This window comes from Sarcophilus harrisii, chromosome 6, assembly GCF_902635505.1.
Source record: "Sarcophilus harrisii chromosome 6, mSarHar1.11, whole genome shotgun sequence".
Lineage (NCBI taxonomy): Eukaryota > Metazoa > Chordata > Mammalia > Dasyuromorphia > Dasyuridae > Sarcophilus > Sarcophilus harrisii.
Window position 1 is genome coordinate 75113476 of NC_045431.1, and position 22700 is coordinate 75136175.

General features: G+C 35.0%; 1 protein-coding gene across 8 annotated transcripts in view; it reads right to left on the bottom strand.

The window, feature by feature from the left end:
- The window catches only part of LRBA (LPS responsive beige-like anchor protein), a 754452-nt gene that overhangs the window by 41578 nt on the left and 690174 nt on the right, over positions 1-22700 (bottom strand). For 7 of the 8 annotated variants that reach the window (XM_023505940.2, XM_031943309.1, XM_031943310.1 and 4 more), the window contains 3 exons: positions 11508-11597; positions 4749-4941; positions 4-66 (listed from right to left, as the gene is read on the bottom strand). In XM_023505940.2, coding sequence (XP_023361708.1) covers positions 4-66; positions 4749-4941; positions 11508-11597 — 346 coding nt within the window. The remainder of the gene's footprint in view (positions 1-3; positions 67-4748; positions 4942-11507; positions 11598-22700) is intronic. The other variant, XM_012552173.3, reaches the window with a different exon arrangement.

The window sequence follows — 22700 nt, forward strand, 5'->3', positions numbered from 1 at the left end:
GACCTATGAGAGGATCGATTTCCACTGGCAGCTGGTATGGCTGGTCCTGCACAGCACCTTGATGAGCTGGAATTCACAAAAGATTAAAAAAAAATCTGCATTACTTTTCATATTTTAAACCATGTAAAAATACTTAAGTCAAATCTCATGTGCAATTGGTTTCTAAACCTCCAAATATCTTACGATTTTTGTTAAATTTAAAGAAAAAAAAATCCAGGTGCTTTCATGGACAGTTTATTAAACATTTATTTTAGATTAGTGCTGTTCTGAATGGGTGCCATCACCAGTGGCTCCAGTCCTGGGCCATAAGCTATAGCAGATGCTTGACTGGCAACCTCCGATGCTGCAACAAAACAAAATTAAGTGGTAAAGAGCACTGAAAACAAAATGTGACAGCCATCTGCTGACTGGAGCAAATACTATTTTTTTTGTTATTTCCTAAAAAGGCATCTTTGAATACTGCAGCACAAAGGACCTGCAAAAATGTCAATTTATGATGGAAAAAAGGAAAGCTCCAAGTCAGGGAACATTTAATGTTTCATCCATCACTTAAAATCAATCAATCGCAAGTCTGAATAAAAATAAAGAAAACCATTTTGCAGATAAATGTTTTCGTTAAATGCATTTGGCTGAGTTACATTCCTAACAATCAAACTAATGTATATATGTATTTTAAAATTTTATTAACATTTGCTATTTCTGCTTCAATTTAAAAATACTCCGAAGCAGAAGAGTAAACAGAATCAATATAGACCATCGCCAATTTGTTCTCTTCTCAAAATGATTTTGAATAATATACTATTAGCTCTGTAATTTAAAACAGCCTGGTATACATAGCCTTTCCTTATAAGTAGTTGTGGACCCAAGAGTGGAGTGGAAAGAAGTACAAATGGAGAACAGGGTTCAAGACACAAGTGTGGCAAGTAGCAACTTATATAACATTCAGCAAGTCACTTTCCCTTCTCTGGATCTCACCTACCACAACTAGAGAATGTAGATGATCTCTCAAATTTTGCATTACTTTATTTATTTGTTTGTTTGTTTGCTTGTTTATTTATTTACTTATTTAGTTATGGGTTGTCACCTTATATATTTAACTTATATACAGGATACATCAAGTGAGATGATAGACTAGATGAATCAAAAGTTGGAATTAAATTTGCCAGGAGAAATATCAACATCATAACTTCTTTTGCTTGTTTGGTTGGAACTGTGGTTTTGTTAGTTAGAGAACTCTCCCTACAGCTTTGTAACTGCCCTGAAACTTGCAGTGTCAGAAGTTTCCTGGAGCATTGAGAGCTTAAGTGAGTTGCCTGATCACATGGTTAATATATGTCAGCAAAGGGTTGACCAAATCACCAAATTTTGGCAATTACGACAACAGCACATCATCCAGTATAACACAATGCCTTATATAATTCCATCTAATCTGTCAACTAAAGGGCCTAGCATCTGTCATCTTGGGAAACAAACTGTGCATATAATATACTTTTTTTTGGTCAAGTTAAAATATCTAATAATCACTGCTATGCACCTGTGATTTCTGTAAGTAACTTCTTTCCATTCAACTACCATCCCTAATTCCTTTTTCTTTTTTATGAGCCCTTGAGTACTGCCATTGGTGTTTGGGCAAGTATGAAATTTCTGATTATGAAGCACTATGTGACTATAACAGGAGCTGGCAGTGGTGAGACAATTTTCACAGATCCTAAGGAATCTTAACTTCAACCTAATAGCACCTGAGTATATCTTCACGGATTCTGATAATCTCCTTCTCCCAATGAGACTCTGACCCACAGAGATACTTGAGCCAAGGTATTAGTACAAGAAGCCATGATATTATGGGGTCAAGTCTGATACAATTAAAGCCTGAGCTTTAGCAATAGCAAAAAGAAATTCATATGGATTCCCCTCGAAGAAGCTGCTAAATGGAGCAACTGTGGTTATACTTGCAGAAATTATAGGTATACAACAGCAATAGTTAGATGTTGTAAATGTGCTAAGAATAAGTGTATAGTATAAGCAATATGTTTATTGAAGGAATAATTATTGAGCCTTCTGTGTTCTAATAGACCAATGATAATACAAGGTAGACAGATGACAAGATCTATTTAAATATAACTATGTGGATTTGGTCACATTTTTTCCTTTCTCACCGGGCACTCTTGAAGAGGAGATTCTTAAGACTGCTCTGACTGATTTCTCCAAGATCTCAGCAGCTTTGGTATTCTACCTCATCACTACCCTTGGACCTTTCTACTGGATGGGTGGGGTAGGTACTCCAAAGCTCCATTTCAGGAGAGAGCTCAGCTCAAATCTCAAATCTCTCAAATATGCACTCATATGTTGCTACACTACTTGGGGACTTCACTGACTGACTTCTCCACCAAGGCCCCACCTTTGGAACATTCTCTGGATATCTTTTTCTCTCCCTTCAGCTTTCTTTTGTTTTGTCTTCCCTCTAGAAATAGTAAGCCACAGATAGTATGTATTACAGCAAGACTTTAGCCAGATCTTTCTGACTCTGAGGCCCACCCTCTCTATTACTTACCTCAATCTAAACAGTTATATTTTTACTCACTTTATACTTCCTAATAAAATCAAGTAAAAGCTCACAATTTTTTTTATTAAAGCTTTTTATTGACAAAACACATGCATGGGTAATTTTTCAACATTGACTCTTGCCTCATTGACTCAACTGACTCATTGACTTTGGGACCTTCTGTTCCAAATTTTCCCTCCTTCCCTCCACCCCCTCCCCTAGATGGCAGGTAGTCCAATACATGTTAAATATGTTAAATGCAATATATGTATACATATTTATACAGTTATCTTGCTCCACAAGAAAAATCTGATCAAGAAGGGGAAAAAAAAAACCTGAGAAAGAAAACAAAATGCAAAGCTTACAATTTTCTAAACCATTTTGAAACTTACAGCCCTGTTCTTTCTTAGTGCTGTTTTATAAACTCTTTGGTGCTATGTCATAAATGTAAATTACTGTTGTTATTTCATCTACAGTTGGTTGCTGTTATTATTCCATTTCTCAGGTTCCCATTGCAGTTTTTCACAATTCCCCACGGGGCAGGTAAGAAACCTGGCTACAAAACCTTTACTCCTGCTCTACTGAGAATTTTACTGTGGATGGTGTCTTCAATTACTTGCATTCGAGGATTTCACTAATAGATCTATCCCCCTTCCCCACTAGCTCATCTTTGGTGATCTCGAGACCTTAGTTGAGTTGCAGGGTCTCTGAACTGAAACTTAGGAAAAACTCTGAAGTACTCAGTTCTATGCCTAGTGATGGTTTTTGTCATATTTGTAAACATTAGGTAGGAAAAGAAAGACCAGGTTAGGAGAGTTAAGGAAATTTGTAAATTTTGGTTTTAACTTTTAGGATTAATTGCTAAGCTCCTAATCATCTAATTAAGAAAAAACCTGTATGATTGACTCTGACGCATTGGTATATTTTTTATTATATGACAACTTTAACTCTCATTTGAAGTCACAGGTGATTCTGGGCAATGCAAGTAGTCACTTAGATGACTGTTATTTTATATTCAAATAGCAGGTTAAAAGATGATATTTACTCTATGCTGAATCATGTGGAGTTGAGCACAAGATTTGCAGTGAGTATTGAGTATTTTTGTTTGTTTTTATTCTAATGTCAATTCAGTTCTTTTCAATTCTAGAAGCTCTTGTACTTAGTTTGATGTAAAGCCATGGTCCTAGAATCTTTATATCTTTCCAATCACTTTCCTTACTCTAACAAGAAGTGCTTTATGCATACTCTGCCAAGCTTTGCAGATGTTTCCACAATTTAAAGAGACTATTCAAACTCATCTGCACAGCTTGCAGTCTAAAATAAAAGCTTAATAAAGGGCCAACTGTTTCAAGGAAATTTAAAATTCCTCTTTTTTTCTCTCTATTTTCTAAATAAAAGACATGAACTTTCTGGGCAAATATTATCATGCTGTATCCCTTAAATCATAATGGCCAGATGACATTTAACAACAGAATCTTGTTTTGAGTATATAATATTCTAGATGTCTATATGACCTCAGTGCTAAATGAAATTATTCTGTAAATGACATTACTGACCCCAAATCTCATTTTCTTCCAGAGTTTAGGCTGATCCATTCAAAATCTCTTGTCTGGTTTTCCCTCCTCTCTCTTTACTACCTTCTTTCTTTCCTTTCCTCTATCCATTCTTCCTCTATTAACAACTGCACATATTTATGAGCAAGCTAGGTGCAAACATAGAAAGAGAAGGGTTTTGTTTTGGTTTGTTTTATTCAAAGCTGATTCTTAGGGAGAATTGGAATCTATAACTCTGGTGTCATGTAGACTAAAAGCTCCTTGAGGTCAGGGAGTATGTCATCTTATATTTATTCTATATGCCCCTCATCCATAGCATTTAGCATGTGGCTTACACACAACACATACTCCATAAATACTTGCTGAATAAATGAATTTTTGCACTTATATGTTAATCTACATGTATTTGTATGTTTTATACATATATAAGCATATAAATGCATGGATATATGTCCTATATGGAAAAACAGATACTAAGAAATAGTGTGGTTAAACATCAACTGTATTGTAGAACTTTGATGGAGGGTCAACGTGTCTAAGGTTTGCAAGCTGAAACCTTACACTTTTGTACAAGAATAAGAAATATTGAGATGTAATTCTTTAGCAAGACTTATAGTGTTGACTGTAGCTCAAGATGTTGTTTCTTTACTCACCGGGAAGGTTGTGCCACTTGTTCACAGCAAATAGCCTGTTAGCAGTGACTGTAATCACAGCAGGAGTTGCCAAGCCGGGCTGGGTGTTGGCTGCTACATGAGTGACAGGGGAGTTGGATGGGAACTTTAGGACCATGATCACATCCTGCTGAGCTTGGTCTGTGAACATCAATGGACTCTGCAGGAGGAGATACTGTTGAGTGGGCATGACAAGACCCCAAATACATAGGAAAGAACAAGAAAAGGGGAGAGGGTATAGGAAAAGAAAGGGAAGAATAGATTAAAACAAGCAAGCACCACTAGCAGCTGCAAGTGAAAGCATCAGACAGGCTAGAGGAAACAGAAAGTTGATTTGAATTTTTAAAAAACATATTATGACTTTTGAAATTTTCTGTTTGGAATGATGGATTTAAATGGGAAAAACTTCATCCACGCCACTGGGTTAGACAATGCAAAAGAGACAAATAAAAACCCCCAAATGCTGGAAAACTAGAAAGCTTTCCAGTTCATATTCCAGAGAGAGACTATATAGTCTTTATTAAAGTTTCCAATTGCCCATTATTTGCCAAAAAGCCATCTTCTGGCTCTATTGAGGTAGTATATCGAAGAAAGTATGGAACAGGCAAGAGTCAAGGAAATTCCCAGAGACCACCAAAAGTTGTGCTGAGTTGGAATGGAGATTTTGACAAACTGAATAAAGAGAAAATAAAAATATATTTACATACAGCACATTTAGATGGCATACAGACATTATTACAGGTAAAGAAATAACTTATTGATATAATACATAAACTTAATTATGAACCTGTTTCAAAGAAAAGTTTAATTAAATGAACTAGTAAAGACAATATATTTATATAGTGTACACAGTCATAAACACCACTCTATTGTAATGCAAATGTATTTTCTTCTTGTAGCAGTTAATTGTACAGAAAAACACCTAAATGACATCTCTTCCCCTCCCAATATCACAAACCAGAGATCCTGGATTTTTTAAGCTCTCCTTTGAACACCTGATAGTAATTGAAATTGATAACGCAATACTGACTATTCTCATGGCTATTATCAATATAAATCTTAATATATCTACTAAAGATTTGGACTATTCTTCCAACTCATAAGTAAAAATCCAGGAAATAACCTAAAACAGTGTACAAAACAGTTAGCTTTATTTGGTAACAGTGGGTTGTACATTTTCAGCCACTCTCCCTTTCATATCTACTTTGAAAAATCTGATCAGAATTGTTAAGAATGGAAATAGTCTGATGAAGTTCTCTTGGCTGCCTTCCTGCTGCCATATTTCAATATACCAGGTATATGTGCACATATAAATGCATACATTTAATGTATATTTATTCAGAACTGCTAATAAAAAATTAAATGCATTTGCATTTTTATTATCAGTCCTTTTAAAAAAGTTATTAAGAGTACTTAGAAAAACATATTGCACTAAGAATTCCTATTTGCACTCTTTGCATAAAGGTGTAAATAAAGGCAACTAATAAGCTACCCAGACACCCTTCTGAGCAAGTGGCTAAAAGCCAATCAATATTATGAGTTAATCCTCCCTGGATGCTCATTCAATTAAAGGTGTCAGTAATGCCTCATCTGATGTGGCCTCAATTAAATCCAACTATCTGATGGTGTGAAAACACAGGGGGATACAGCAACAGCAGCAGACCCAGACAAATAGGCAGCCTTCGTGTGGCTGCTAATTACTACACCTGGTGTATATTATGGCTTAGGCACTTAACACAGCACGAAGCAACTTTAATTTCTGCTGAATTCACGGTAGAGGCAGAGGACCCTAATTTGAACTTTAGTAAATAAAATGAAAACACACTTCTGCTTTTAAAAGCTTGAGTTCCTAATATGGAAATTCTTATTTCTTAATGTCATGGGGGGGGGGGGGTTCTAAACTGTTCTAATTCTAAAACTGTTTTAATTAATTTTGTGAAATTACATTATCGATCCCAGATAAGAAACAATCAACAATAAACATGACCTATGAACTGTTCTGTGAGATGCCCTAGGTTATGTACTTTCAAAATATTTGCATATGCTACTAATGAGAAAATTGGAGCATAATACAAATTATGTATGTATAAAACATCTCAGTGGAAATTCATGCCTGTTTATCTAGTTTGATGGACTACCCCAGAAAATATCATGTTTTAAACTAATTCCAATGTTTGTGCTTAAACAAACAAATGAGCTTAAGTCTGGTGAAAGTAGAAAGAACATACTGTCTACATCTTAAGTTTCTCTGACATACCAACTATTGATTATCTAGTAGGAACAAAGTAGACCTTTAATATTCCTTCTGCATCCTCTGTACTAGAAGCAATGGCTGGACTTAACTAGATTAGTGAAACAACTATTAGAATGAGAACTGGTAAGAGTATCTCTGCAGGACAGATGATGGGGGAATAATAAAACAAGCACTGTCTTAGGAGTGTAAGGATCAAGGGTCAAAGTCCAGTTCTATGACTTTAGACAAGGCACTAAACTTAGCTGGGTCTCAGTTTACTTTTCTGTACAATAAGAACATTGGGATATGTGACGTCTAAAGTCTCATCTAGCTCTAAACTAGAGCTGGGATCTTAGAATTCTAAAGAATGCCTATAGACAAATGAAAAACTTCAAGCAGGATAAGGAATTTTACTTAATTTTATACAACAAAGTCACCTAAGACTGCATCTCCTGGCCACCACTTTCTGCTCTGCCCCAATCTATCTCTGTTTCCGCCCCACACACAACTTAAAAGACACTATTACATGCATAATTAAATGGAGCTCAGGTATCCAATACGGGAGTTAGCGAGGGTGGAAACCCTTTTTCTAGGACATGTCAAGTTATTTTTACCCTTCCAAATTCTGATAGTGGATAGGAGAGAATGAACATTTAATTAAGAATAAGCAAGAAGAAAAATCCTACTATGCTAATAATATTTTTGTTTCAGGGAGGAGGATTCTTCCTCAAAATTTCACTTCTCTACTCTTAAATACCTTATTAACTCACAAAGTCCAACTATATACTGACTTACTGTTCCTCAGAAAACTCTATCTGCAGCTTCTGTGTTTTTGTACGTTATTACCTATGCCCAGAACATTCTCCCTCTTAAAATCTCTAGCTTCCTTTTAAGACTCAGATCAAATGTTATCTTCTGTAGGAAGAAAGTCCTTCAAGTTTCCTTACCCCAAACCCCTACGATATAGGATTAATAGCATGAGGCATGACTATAATCTGATAATAACTTAAAAGCATTTTCTATAGGCCAGGCATTGAAGCGCTTTACAGTTAGTATTTCATTGGAACCTCATCCAATCCTGAAAAGCTGCTGGTATTATTGTATCCATCTACAAATGGGGAAACTGAGGCAAACAAGATTTAAGTGACTTAGCCAAGTCACATAGCTAGTAAACGTCTGACATTAGATTCAAACTCAGGTTTTTCCAGACACTGGGCCTGTACTCTATTCACCGCGCCACCAACTGCCTCAGGGTAAGTCATTAATTCATCATAATATTCTTCACTATCACCTGTTCCTTGACTATGGATGTTTCAAGGTTCTGTCCTAGGCCTTCTTATTTCCCTAGAAATTCTTTCTCTTGGTGACCTTGTCGGCTCTCTTTATTTTAATTATTATTTCTCTCATATCTGTATTTCCGACCCTAGTCCTACTTCCTCAGCTCCAGTCCCACAACACCAGCTGCCTATAGGATGCTGTGAACCGGATGTCCTTTGGCATGTCAAACTTTGTCCAAAACAGAGAACTACATTCACCATAAATTCCACCCCTTTTCCAAACTTCCCTATTCCTCTTAAAGGAATAACCTTTCTTTTGGTTATTAAAGTTCACAACTTCTGAGGCAGCCTCTATTCTTTATTTTCCCTCACCTCCACATATTCAATCAGCTGCCAAGTCTTTGTATTTCCTCACAACATCTCTGCTATCTGTCCCTTTCTCTATACTTACATAACTTAGTGGCCATAGATCAAGGACACACCATCTTTTCCTTAATTATTGCAAGAGCCTCCAACCTGCTTCAAGCTTCTCCCCTCTCCAATCTAGCCAACAGAATTACCAAAGAGATTCTCCTTAAGCATGGATCTGAACATATTACTCCCTTACTAAATAAACTTGAGTAGCTCCCCAGTGCTTCTAGGATAAAATATAAATTCCTGCTCTTTAACTTTTATAGTCTTTCACAACCTAACTATAACCTAACTTTCCAGTCTCATTATACACTACTCCTATTTCTGAAATCTATGGGGTTCCCTCCCTTCCCCTGTCCTTTTCTCTCACCTCTGGGGCCATCTCTCATGCCTGGAATGTATTCCCTCCTCATTTTTATCTCATAAAACTTCTCTGGTATTTTCACCTTTTTTGTTGTTGTTTGCTTGCCTTTTGTTTTCTTTCTCCTTTTTCTTCTTTTTGATCAGATCATGATAATTGTGGAAATATGTATAGAAAAACTGCATATATTTAACATAAAAAAACAAAATTCTCCTTTTTTGTAAAAGGCAGTTCAAATACCACTCTCATGATACCTATAACTATGTCATTCATTCATTCACACACAGAGATGTGTCTATGTATGTAGGATGCAGATATTCACACACACACACAATGCAACCATATGTTTATATATGTATATTTTATGTGTATATATTACATATGTGTAAAAATACATGTATGTGTATATCTTAAAGACTTAATAAATGCTAGTTGAAAGTAATAGCAATGTTCTAGGATGATCAGCTGTAAATGACTTTGTTATTCTCAGTAATATAATCATCCACAACTATTCTGAAGGACTTATGATGAAAAATCCTAATACCCAGAGAAGGAACTGATTGCAACTGAATATAAATTGAATCATTCTTTGTGTCTCTGCCTCCCTTTTTTAAAAAACAATTTTTCTTGAAGTTTTTATTTTCATTAGGGTGGGAGATCTATGTTTTCTTTTACAACTTGATTTTTATGGAAAAGTATTGTATAACTTCACATGTGGTTTCTTAATTGTGGGTGGGGATACGGGAGAGAACCTAGAACTCAAAAAATTTTAAAAACAAATGTAAAAAAAGTTTTTGAATGTAACTGGGAAAAATATTAAGTAAATAAATCAAATATAAATGTTGGTGGAGTAGTGTGGACTAGTAACAATGTGGATAAATCCAAAGATTTGCTAAGAATACTAGGACAGTCCCAGGAGAACTAGAATACACATGGGATATACATTTTGGCTGACTCTAAAGTGAGGAGGCAGTCTTTTAATTGGTCTCCCTATCTCTAGAGCTCCCCCTGTCCCATCCATTCTCCAATACCCATTGCTACTCCTGAAGTCTAGGACTGACCATGTCACTCCCTTATTCAAGAACTATCAATGGTCTTCAGGTCTCTAGGATAAATCCGAATTCCATTCTTATTTGAAGCCTGTCATGAGCTAGCTCAAATTTGCCTTCCTGTTCTAGCAAACTAGACTATTTTCTGTGCCTCCGTCATAAGAAGTGATATCAAAATCTCCATCCAGCTCCAAGCCTTTGCACAAGCTGCCCTTGCATGGAATATCTCCTTCTTCAATCCTCTTTTAATCCCTGGCTTCCTTCAAAACCCAGCTCAATTGCCATATTTCATGGGAAGTCTATCCTGTATGATTCCCCAATAGTAAATTATTATGTATCTACCTTCTATATATTTTGTATCTACTTTTTTGGAGGGGCATATGTGCTTTCTTCCAACAGACTATAAGCTTTTGAGAATAAGCATTAATTTACTTTTGCCTTGGTATCTCTGACATTTATCCTTAAAGTGTCTGGTACAAAGTATGCACTTAATAAATGCTCTTTGAATGAATGAAATATTGGCAGGTGATAAGAGAGAGAAATCTGAGTTACTGAGGTGGAGATGGGTCACATTACTCTAGGTTGTATCACAATCTTTTGGGGACTCAATCATAAAAAAATTGTGGATATATCTTTTTGGTACCAAATCATGTTACTATGGTCCCCATTACTGATCTAGGTCATAGATCTAGATTTTCTCCTGACAATATTCCTTATCTGGAGTTTCATTCTATTCTTGATTAGGAACAGATGACTGTGATAGTAATTATATGAGATGGGAGAAGTTTCTCCAGGGATTTGAGTGTCAAAAAGATATGGAAAAGTACATTTTTTAAAAGTGCAGTATCTTTTTTATCGAATTCCTTTGGGACTCATACTATTTTTCAATTATACTTCATGATTATTATTATTATATATTATATATATTCAATTATACTTCCTGAGAGTTATTATGGCAAAAAAAGTGTCATGTAGTAAAAATACACTTACAAATTCTTCCATTAAAAAAAGGTAAGAAAATATGAAAAACAAAGCAAATAAAAGGAGAAATAGGGAGAGAAATTGTCACTACTCCATTTAATAATTTAAAGCACTTGGATCATAATTAAATGGTAATAATTTTGGCTTTATCAGTTCTGTACATGCAGAACAGTAAAACAAAAATTTATTAAACAAATACTACAGCTGCTAGAAAATCAACTTTTTTTCAAATTGAATCTTTGCAATAACTGTTGGTGGATGAGCAAATTAACAACTAACTCAGAAAAGACAGGCAAGAGAATCAAATCACCAAGTTCCTTTACCCTGGATCAGATATGATCATCCCAAGCACAGTGCAATTTTACTCCAAGAACTTAAAACTGTATCAAGACAGCAAAAGTCCAGAGAAGAGAAAAAAGTGTTACTTACCACCTGCATGGCAGAACTTCTGGGAGGATGTGGCTCTATAAGCAGCTGGGAAGGAGTTTGTCCAAAACTTCGGATTTGAGCTTCAACAGCCTGAAAAAAGGCACAAGCAAGTTTGCATGTTACGAGGTGCTAATTACAGGCAATACAACCATAACTGTCACCTGAAAATGTCAATTCACACTCTGGTTTGTTTCACATTGAAAACTGACCTCCTATGTTCACTAAAGGCTAAGTGCCTGGCACTGGTACTGAGAATGAAGTCATCTTTTAGTGTTGTGGATGCTATTTCCATGAGAACTACCATGCAAAGACTCCTCATCTTGTTCAGAAATATTAAACAGAAACTAGCAATTACAATCAGAAATATTCTTTTTTGGCTTCATTCAACTCTTTTTTTTTTTTTTTAACTAACTTTTCTCTCTTGCGCTGCGCTTGACAACTAAAAGATAATATTTTATTGCTAAAGATAAAACATTGATTCTATATGCCATTTGAAACCTAAAAAATGGGAGAAAGAACCAGTAGAAATGATTTGATCCTATATTATCTTCATATACAGGGAAATCATTCTATCTTTGTTATATCTTTGATACGTATTTTGGGATTTCCCACACCGTGCTCAACTGTTTTATTTATTTTTTTTGGCTAACTTAAATATATTTTTATTTTTTTCTTGTTTCTACATTTTTATTTCCAAATTTATTCTTCCTCTCCCATACTCAAAGTAGTAAGTACCTCTAACAGAGAATAAATGGAAAAGAGGGAGGAAAAAAGACAGTTCAACAAAACTAAACACATCAACTGTATCTGCTATTACATGTAGAATTCTTCACTACAGTAAGGAAAAGAGGGAGGCACATTTTATCAACTCTTTTTTCCAGGGTCAATCTTGATTGATCACCATAATTACACAGTATGCAGATACATTTTTGTTGTTGTCATTCTTTGCCTTTACATTGCTGTAGTCAAGGTGTATATTATTTTTCTGAATCGATTCACCTCACTTTGCATTAGTTCACACATCTTTCAGTGCTTCTTTGAATTCTTCATATGTATCATTTCTTGTGGCACAGTAATATTTCCTTACATACAAATATCCCAAATAATGGGTATCTACTTTGTTACCACAAAAGTGCTTTCATGAATATTTTAACATATGTTCAACTTTTCTTTATGTCTTTGATCTCTTTAAAAGGCATTTGAACAGCAAGAGGATCTGGGTAAAAGAGTATTGATATTTTATTTTTTAAAAAGAAGTACATTCTAAATTGTTTTCTGGAATGGCTAAAGCAGTTCACAGTGAAGTTAACAGTGCATTTTTGTGCCTATCTTTCTGATGCCCTTTCAATATTAGCTGTTCTGGTCTGTATTTCATGTGATTCTTAATAAGTTGCAATTCACTTGAGAACTGTTTCTTAAAATCCTCTGACCAGTTTTCAACTGGGCAATTGCTCTTAATTTCTATTAATTTGTATTCATTCTTATATAACTTGGACAACAGACTCTTAATAGCTATTTGATATAAAGATTTCTTCCCATCTTCAGTTTTCTTTCTCATCCTAACAGCATTATAGTTAAAAAATTAATGTTATCTTTTGTTTCCACTTCTATCCCTTGTCTGCTTACTAATTTCTTCCTAAATCATGGCTATAAAAGATACTTCTTATCATGTAAACTTTTGTATTCCAGACACATAACTCTTTTGAAATTCTTATGCCATGTAGTGTAAAAGGTTGGTCTGAATCTAATTTCTGCCAATCTGCTTTCCAGTTTTCCCAGAAGTTCTTAACTAGTTTATATTCTTGGCTTATGATCTTGTTACTACCACTGCCTTTTAAGTAAAGTCTTTCTGGCCATTTTTCCTACCTTTGCACTCCCTAGCATTTTATCTGATTTATTACTGGACTCGGGACAAAGACTCCACCTTGTCATAGCTGTGTCACAGCTGAACCTTGGGAGTTCTGGGCCTTTACATGTGGCCTACAGCTAAACTTTTTTTTTTTGTTGTTTTGTTTTTTTTTAATGTGCTGCCTCCTCCAATAAAAGTATGAGTTTCTTCAGAACAGGATCTATCTTGCTTTTGATATTTGTAACCCTTCTGAACCTGACAACATCTAGTACATAAAAAGCACCTAACTAAATGCCTTTTTCATTCACTTATTTTGTGCCCATCTCTGACTTTGCATTGCCTGGGTTCCATACCTAAAATGTGTTCACTTTATTTTTGTTTCTGGGAATCCTTGACTTTCTCCAAGATTCATCTTGTACTTAATTCTTTCCTGGTCCACCCAACTACCTTTGTGCCTTTACATGCAAGGTCACTTTGACATTGGCTTTTTTTTGTTTGTTTGTTTGTATTGTGTGTGTGTGTGTGTGTGTGTGTGTGTGGCTACTCTCTCAACCTGGAGGTTGTTGTATCCCCCAAGGGCAGTTTCTCTTTCAATTTCTAGGAGTAACCTAGAGGATCTCTTAACTAATACCATAACTCATGAGCCCTGGTGAGTATGCTTCTTCATCACAATCAGCCAGCAGATACTACTGTCCTTCATCAAGGATACTTACTATGATTGCATATTAAGAACAGTAATTACAAAGTATTTCCACCATAAATCTGAGGTAAACTCTTCCACAAATTCATATAGTGTCCATGGAAATAACTGGGGTCAAACTCAAGAGCAAAACTGTAGTAATGTAATGTAAAGAATACTTGTATGGCAAAGGCAGTTTACAAATCCTAGTATTACAGTGCTTAGAAGTAATTTCTCAGGGGCAGCTAGGTGGCACAGTGAGTACAGCACCAGCCCTAAAGTCAGGAGGACCAGGGTTCAAATCTGACCTCAGACACTTAATACTTCCTAGCTGTGTGACCCTGGGCAAGTCACTTAATCCCAATTGCCTCAGCAAAAAAAAAAAAAAAAAAAAAAAAAAAAAGTAATTTCTTTTTTTTAATAGAATAATTATGAAACTCTCCTTGTTTGTGTAATGTTTGCTGGGCAATTTACTTAGCTAGCTCTCCAAGATCTGCTCCTCTTTCTATACAACTCTTCTTTTCTTTTATTAAAATCTTCTATTTTCAAAACATTTGCATAGATCATTTCGACATTCACCCTCGCAAAACCTTGTGTTCCAATTTTTTTCCTTCCTTTTTTCCCACCCCCTCCCTTAGCTTCTATACCTATTTCCATAATTATCATGCTGCACAAGAAAAATCAGATCAAAAAGGAAAAAAAATGAGAAAGAAACCAAAATGCATCTGTGGATGCAGATGGCTTGATGGCTCTCTTCATCACAAGACCATTGGAACTGTCCTGAATCACCTCACTGTTAAAAAGAGCCAAGTCCGTCAAAATTGATTATTGTATAATTTTGTCATTGCTGTGTACAATGTATAACTCTTTTCTACTTCTAAATATCACATTTCTTGAGAACGATTTCCTTGGGTGACTGTCTCTCTGTACCCTTGTCTGTCTGCAGTGTGTATCTCTATTCCCTGATTTAATGTCTCTCACTGGTCTAGAACTGCCCCTTCATAAAGTCATATAGTTGAAATGGGGACAAGTGGAAGAAGAGGGGGAAATTTCCTCTGTGCCCAAAAGCAGCTCTTGGTTTACAACATCTTTAACTTTAAAATTCTGAAATTAATTCAGAGTTCAACTACTTAAAATCCTCAGATATGGTTAATTTACCTCAGATATGGTTAATAATACATCAACATGTTGTTCTCTTCTTGACTCAAAAACTCATAAAAGACATATATACCAGACCTCTATAGTCAATTTAACACCTCATTAACATCTTTTAATATCTTTTGGGACTACATCAATTGAAATAGCACTGGGGAACACCCTCTCTTACATGTTCATGGTGTCTCTTGCAACTGACTATATTATAAAGGCAAAAGACATAAAAGCCCCACTCTATTTTGAAAATAAATAAAACTACCTGAATGGCTGGACCCAAAAAGTAGTTATTAATTATTTGATTTAAACTTGGAAGGAAATCTCTGGTGAAGTGTTCCAAGGATCTGAATTTACCTGTGCTATTTAACATTTTCATCAATGACTTTGGAAAAGACATAAATGGAAAGCTTATTAAAAAGCTGGGAAAGATAGATAATAACTTGTATGATAACATCAGGAACAAAGAAAACTTGACAAATTAGAATGATGGACCAAACCAAAGAAGATGAAATTTAATAAGTGTAAAGAAGTACATTTAGTGTAAAAAAAAAAAAAAAATTCAGCTTCCCAAATGTAAGCTCAAAGAGGTATAATTAGACAATTATACATCTGAAACAGACCTGGGGGTTTAGTGCATGTTGATAATAATGTTATAGGTGATCCCTACCCAGGAGCTCCATTGTGATGTTGAGATTCAATTCAGTTTTAATTCAATAAACATTTATTAAATCCCTACTAGGTACAAAACATTGTATTATGTGTTGACTATGTCTTGGATCTTCTCTTCTCCCTGTATATTATCTCCTACAGTTCTGAACAGCCCCCTTGGGTTCAATTGTGATCTCCCTGCAGATGATTTCCAAAACTATATAACTAGTTCTATCTAACCTCTCTTCTTAGCTCTAATCTTGAACCATCACCTGTCCCCTTGACATCTCAAACTGGATGCACTGCAGACAATTTAAACTCAACATGTCCAAAACTGAATTCATTCCCTTTCCCCAAAAATCCTCGCTTCTTCAAAACTTCCCTATTATTGCTGTCCAGCACAACACTATCCTCAGACATCCAGACTAGGAACCTTAATGTCATCTCCAGGATATATCTCAACACTCATGATACATGAGTTTTGTTTTCAAGACTTGTCTTGTACAACATCATATTCATATATATAGATAGATAAATAGATAGATGGATCTATATATCTCCCCTTCTTATCATGAATACAGCTACCTCCTAGTCCAGATTCTGATCATCTCAACCCTGAACTACTGGAATAGCTTCTGGATGATTTCCTTGTCTTGTTTCTCTCTTCTCTTGCAAAGTGATTTTTCCTAACAGCTCAATAAATCCCTCTTACTTTCTTCCTGTCCCTTACACATGACATTCTCTCTCTTGATTCCATGTCTTTCCAATGGCTATTTCTCATGTCTCCAATGCTCTCCTTGTCTCTGTCTCCTGATTTCCTTTAAGGGTCAATTCAAATCTACCTTCCGCATAAGGTCTTTTCCAATCTCTCTCAATAATACTACCTTTTCCTCTGAGATAATCTTCCATTTCTTCTCTCTATATGTGATATATATACTGTTTATATTTTGTCTCCCCCCTTGGAAGGCAAGCTTCTTAAGAGCTTGACTTTTACTTATCTTTGTGTCCTCAGCGCTTAGCACATTTCCTGGCACATGGAAATTTTTTTTACACAAGAGATTGATGATAATGCCAGTATTTTTAAAAGACTGGTATTTGGGATAGATTTAAATGCAGAACAATTGGAGAAAAGGAGATCACTTGAGGAATTATTATAATTGTTCAGGTGTGAAATACTGGTCCAAGGTGATTGCTTTAATATGAGATTATAGAATATACACAAAATGTATATATGTATAATATGGGCATGTGTACACATATATGTATAGCACTTGGCAAATCTTAAAAAGACATAGCAATGCTATCATTAGTAATGTTATTAACAAATGTTTGCTGACTACTGGTTCTGACAGAAATGAAGTAGTTACTACCCTTGAAAGTTTGATACAAAAAAACAACATGCACAAAATGAAATCCAAAGTATATACAAAGTAAATTCAAAAGGGAGAGAACAAAACCAAGTAGGAGGATTAACAAGGATTTTGTAGAGAAGGTGGCCTATAAGCTGTACTTTGAAGAAAGTTAGCCATTCTAACAGGCAGAGATGTGAGGAACCAGTGCCTTCCAGTCATAGGAAGTCCAGCTGTGTACAGGTATGGAGGAGAAAAAGCAACAGACTAGCTAGATCAAAACAAGTTTTATGTAGTTACTCTAAGGGAGCCTGCAGATAGTAATAAGGGGCTGAATTAGGACAGAGACAGTGAGTAGAAAGAAGGGGAAATATATGAGAGATGTTATATAAAGACAGAATCAATAACTCTTGACTAACTGTTCATTTATCAAGTGATGTAAAGGGGACTCTTGTTCAGTTGGGATTTGGACAATGGGGCTTTTGGGGTCCTCTCCAGTAGTGGGGTTATGTGACAACCCCACAAGGAAATTGGAGCAAAAAAGTAAGACTATTCTTTAATTCAGCAAATATTTACTGAGCATCTCCCCCAGGGAAACTATCAGTTAGCAAGGGGGAGAAATTAAAATTTTTTGAGCAAGGACATGACTGTAATAGAGGAAGAAGTTGGGAAGGATCAATCAACATACACAGAAATAAATTAGGAGTAATAACTAAGCATAAGGTATAAAGTAACATTTTTCTTGCCCTCAAAAAATTTAGAATCTAATTGGAGAAAAAGGATGTTTATACCACAAATGTTTATCTTAACAGGCAAATGTCAAATACATGGTAAGGAAAACATCAATTCCTTCAAGTCAAATCAAGAAGAGTGTATTCGATTTAGTGTTTACTATGTGATAGATCCAGCAGTAAGGGATTAGGATACAAATACTATCAGATAATCCCTGCCCTGAAGGAGTTTTACATTCTAATGGGGGTGGGGAGGAGAAGAAAACAATATATAAAAAGGGAGCGGGGAAGGTGAAAGTATCTGGCTCAGAAGCATGGTAAGGAAAGTCTGGTGTGTCACTAGTATACTCTGGGAGTCAAGGTAGGGAGAAGGAGGAAGAAGAATTAAGGGAAAAAGAGGAATTAAATCATAGTGGCCTCCTCTTAAAACTGGAAGTTGTGGGAAGAAGCAGAAGGTCAGAACAAAAGGCAGAAGTAGAGGATAGATGCAAAAAGTAGTGTGGGGTCTGGGGTGAAAAATACTTCATGGCAAGATAGAGAAAGACTTGTGGAGAGAAGTCAGCAAGATAGCCTGGAATGAAGCCTATAGTAATTTAGAAGGCTGAACAATGAATTGATTGACATTGTGCTATAATTTTATAAAGAGAGCTTCATGGATAAGACATAATAACCTGATTCGAGCTCTGAAACATGAATATAATTTAGTCAGAAGCAACAACAAGGTGATTAGAGTTTTCTTTCTCTGTCAGTCCATTGAATTTACTACCTAGCAACTGACTTTCTTTGCTTCTTTCCCAACAAAAATTTTGGCCTTCGGACCTGGTAAAGTGGTCCTCATTTGCTACGCCTTATGAATAACTACTACTAATTAGTTAGTTATGAATAACTAACTACTAATTACAATTTACTACTACTACTACTACTACTACTACTACTACTACTACTACTACTACTACTACTACTACTACTACATCAACAACAACAACAACATAGGAGAGTGATGGTAAAGCCAGTGTTTTAATAAGATTAGATTTAAAGAAGATGGAATGGCTACTAGTAGAGAAATTGGAGAAAGGAAGATCACCTAGGAAACTATTGTAATCAGCCAGGTGGTGGCAGTGGAACTGGAAATAAAGGGATAAATACAAAGGGAAAGTTAATAGCCACTGAGACTAATTAAATATAGAGGATAATGGAGGGAAAAGGCAACACTAATTACTTTTTGAGCCTGAGTGACTGAGAGGATGATGGAACACTAATCAACATAGGTAAATTTGGCATGAGAGCTAGTTTTAGGAGGAAGACAATGAGTTTAGTTTTATTAGTATATTAAGTTTGAGATGATGCTAGGATATCCAAGAGGAATATCTATTAGGCAGTTAAAAAAGATAGAATTAGACCTGAGAAGAGAGATTGGGGCCTAAAAAAAAAAATTCAGAGGCTGTCTGCATAGAGTAGTATAGTGATATCAGAGGAGTCTGATATCAGGAAGTATTGAGTTCAAATACAGTCTCAGACACTTGTGTAATCTTAAGGAAGTCACTTAACCCTGTTTGCCTCAGTATCCTCTTCTGTAAAATGAGCATAATAATAGTCCCTACCTCCCAGGGTGGTTGTGAAGCCTAAAAGGGATCATATTTGTAAAGTGCCGAGCACGGTGCCTGGCACATAGCAGGTGACATTTTATTAAAAGTATATGTTTCCAAAGAGAGAGCGAACGGGCATAAAGTTAGGAGAATACACAAACCTAAGGATAAAATGATGGAGATAGGAGCAAGAAAACCTATAAGAAAAAACAGAGAAATACAACAAGTAGGGAAGAAAGCTGAAGAAGTCAAGGAAGAGCTGCAAACACCAGGGTCGGATGCTGCAGTGGCCAATGAGAACCAAGATGATCTACCAGAGACCTTTAAGAGGATATTTTCAATAGAGGAGTGAAGGCAAAAATCAGACGGAACTGTCTTAAGGAGTAAATTGGTGATGAAATCAAAGCAGCAGATACAAAACATTAATTAATCTGAGAAGTTGAAAGTTATTCAAAGAAGATAATTGGAATGGTAAATAGATAAGCAGCAGGATGAAAGAAAGGTAGGAGTGTGTGTGTGTGTGTGTGTGTGTGTGTGTGTGTTTTGGGACAAAGAATTGGCATAAGGTTGAGAAGTTGTCAGGAGACTTAAAAGGACAGAAAAGTTAGTGAAAAAGTTTCAAGAAGCAAAATGACAGTACAAATAGAAGAATTAGTATGGGAGAGTCCACATCTTAACCTTAGGCAAAAGGGAAAAATGAAAATGAGCAAAAAGATAAGAAATTCTGATTTGGCAAATGGTGGAATTCTTTTGTATTTTCAATAAAGTAATATTTATCTGAGATTGACTAGAATAGCTGGGAACAAACAGGAAGTGGGCAGCAGAATTAGGGATTTTAGGAGAATGTAAAGATTTGAAACAGCTGCTGTGGGAAGTGGACCAAAGCGTCAACAAGAGGTGAACAAAAGTATTGCCAAGTATCAGTGAGAGCCCAGTTGCAACCGTGCAGCAGCAATACATAATGGGCCAGCTCTGCATGGCTTTATGACTTTTCCTGCAAAGCTAATCAACTCAGAAGCAAAAGTAGGGAAAACAATGCCTTGCACATAAGTAGGCATTAATAAATGTTTGTTGAGTTGAATTCAACTGAACTAGAAGTTATACAGATTTGTGAGGAAAGCAGTTAAGGGGATGAACTGGGAATTCAGCTTGGGTAGAAAAATCAAGCATAGACATAAGGGGAGTAGTAGAATTCAAAAAGCAGGAAGAATAATTAATGACTGATAATCTCTGGAAGATAAAGTTTAGGCAATGTGGGGATTGCAGTCAAAGAAGAAAGATGTGATTTGAGATCTCAGCCGTGAATCACAAATAATAGCAAGGCCAAGGGTGTGGCATATACCCAGGGCATTTGGAGTTTTTCTGAGGTAGGCACATGATGAAAATTGAAATAAAAACTGAAACACATAATATTTATGTATCCAAGCAATCATTAGAAAAAGAGTCAGTCACTTTAAGAATCTTTTGATTCATTTAAGATAGTAACATGAAGTCTATCATATCCCTCAATTTCTGAAATGAATGCTTCATGCTCTTTAAATTTCTCAGGGAATTATCAAAAAATGAATCAATTAATAAATGAATTATTAAAAAAATACATGAATTCATTAATAAATGAAGTAACAAGTGAATCCTCATGGGCTATTGCATTTATCAGAGTTGTTTTTTAAGTCTTCCCAATTTTTTTTCCTTTAAAATATTGTAGTCATTACATAAATGATTTTCCTAGATTTTCTCACTTCCTTCTATATTAGTTAAGTCTTCCTAAGCTTCTCTGAATTCAACACTTTTTTTCTTTTAAATTATAAACTCCTTGAAGTCAGGGCTTACCTTTTGCATTTTTATAAACCAAACACTTACTACAGTGTCTGTCCCATATTTGGAGCTTAATAAATGGTTATTGATTGGTTTTTTAATTGTATAATAATAATTTCATTACTTTCACATGCAATAATTTTCTAATCATTTCCCAAATGATGTTTCCAATTTTGCTAACAATTCTTGTTGCAACAAAAAATGCTGGTACAAATACTTTTCTACATATGGGCCATTTCTATCTTTCCTTTATTAAAGATAATACTATCAAATATCATCAATACTATGTTTAATACTCAATGTTATAAAAGGTGATTTAATGAAAAAGAATCTATGTAAAAAAAGTGATTGCAGCAAAAAGGAAGACCCGACATAGTTGAAGTATTAAAAATGTAAAACAGTCTAGGGTTTATAGTACAAATCAATGAATTTTACTTTGGTCCAGTTGACTGAAAAAATTATTGTAGATTATTAAATAACATCAATACTTAGTTTATGTTTGCTGCATGGGATAATATCTAAATTCACAAAGGAAAAATTAATCAAATTATTGGAAGACAGAAACAGCAAAACTAATATATGGGGGTCACTGAGTGCTCATTTCAGAATTTCAAAATCTAAAACATAAATAAGAAAAATCTGAATAGAATTTTAGAAAAAAAATTAGTTATAATAGCTGTCTCGAGAGGAACCTAAATGACTAGACTTATTTGTTAGCTGTATTTGTCACCTTTATAGTTAAAAACTAACCCTTTGCTAGGGTAAAAGCAAACCCACAAAAAAAGAGATATTAAAAACATTATTTACTGATCAAAATGTAATAAAAATGATAATCAATAAAGAACATGGAAGAAAGGATTAAACATTAAAGTTAGATTAAAAAAAATTAATGCTCAAAGATATGTAGGCCAAAAATAATCCATAGAAATATAAAACAAATCTTGAGGTGCAACTAAAGAAGTGTTTACCAGGAAATTTATTTGTCTAAACACTTCCCTCAACAAAAGAGATAAAAGCAATTTGTAAAATTGAAAAAGTAACAAACTTTAAAAACCCAACTATACACAAATAGAAATTTTAAATATCAGAGAAGAGATAAAATTGAAAGCAACCCCCCACCAAATTAGATAATATTTTCCTGCTTTCTTAAACTAGCTCTCAGCAGCAAAATATTACCTAATTTGATAAGAGAAGAAGAAAAATAAATTTTAAATATTAAAAATTAAAAAGATTTTACAATATAGAAGGGAAAATAAAGGAAACTATAATAAATTTTCTTGCCTAGTTATATAGGCAATAAAACTGATAACAAATGAGATAGATGAACATATTCAAACATATACAACATGAAGCAGATGATAATCCAGTCTCAGAAAAATACACA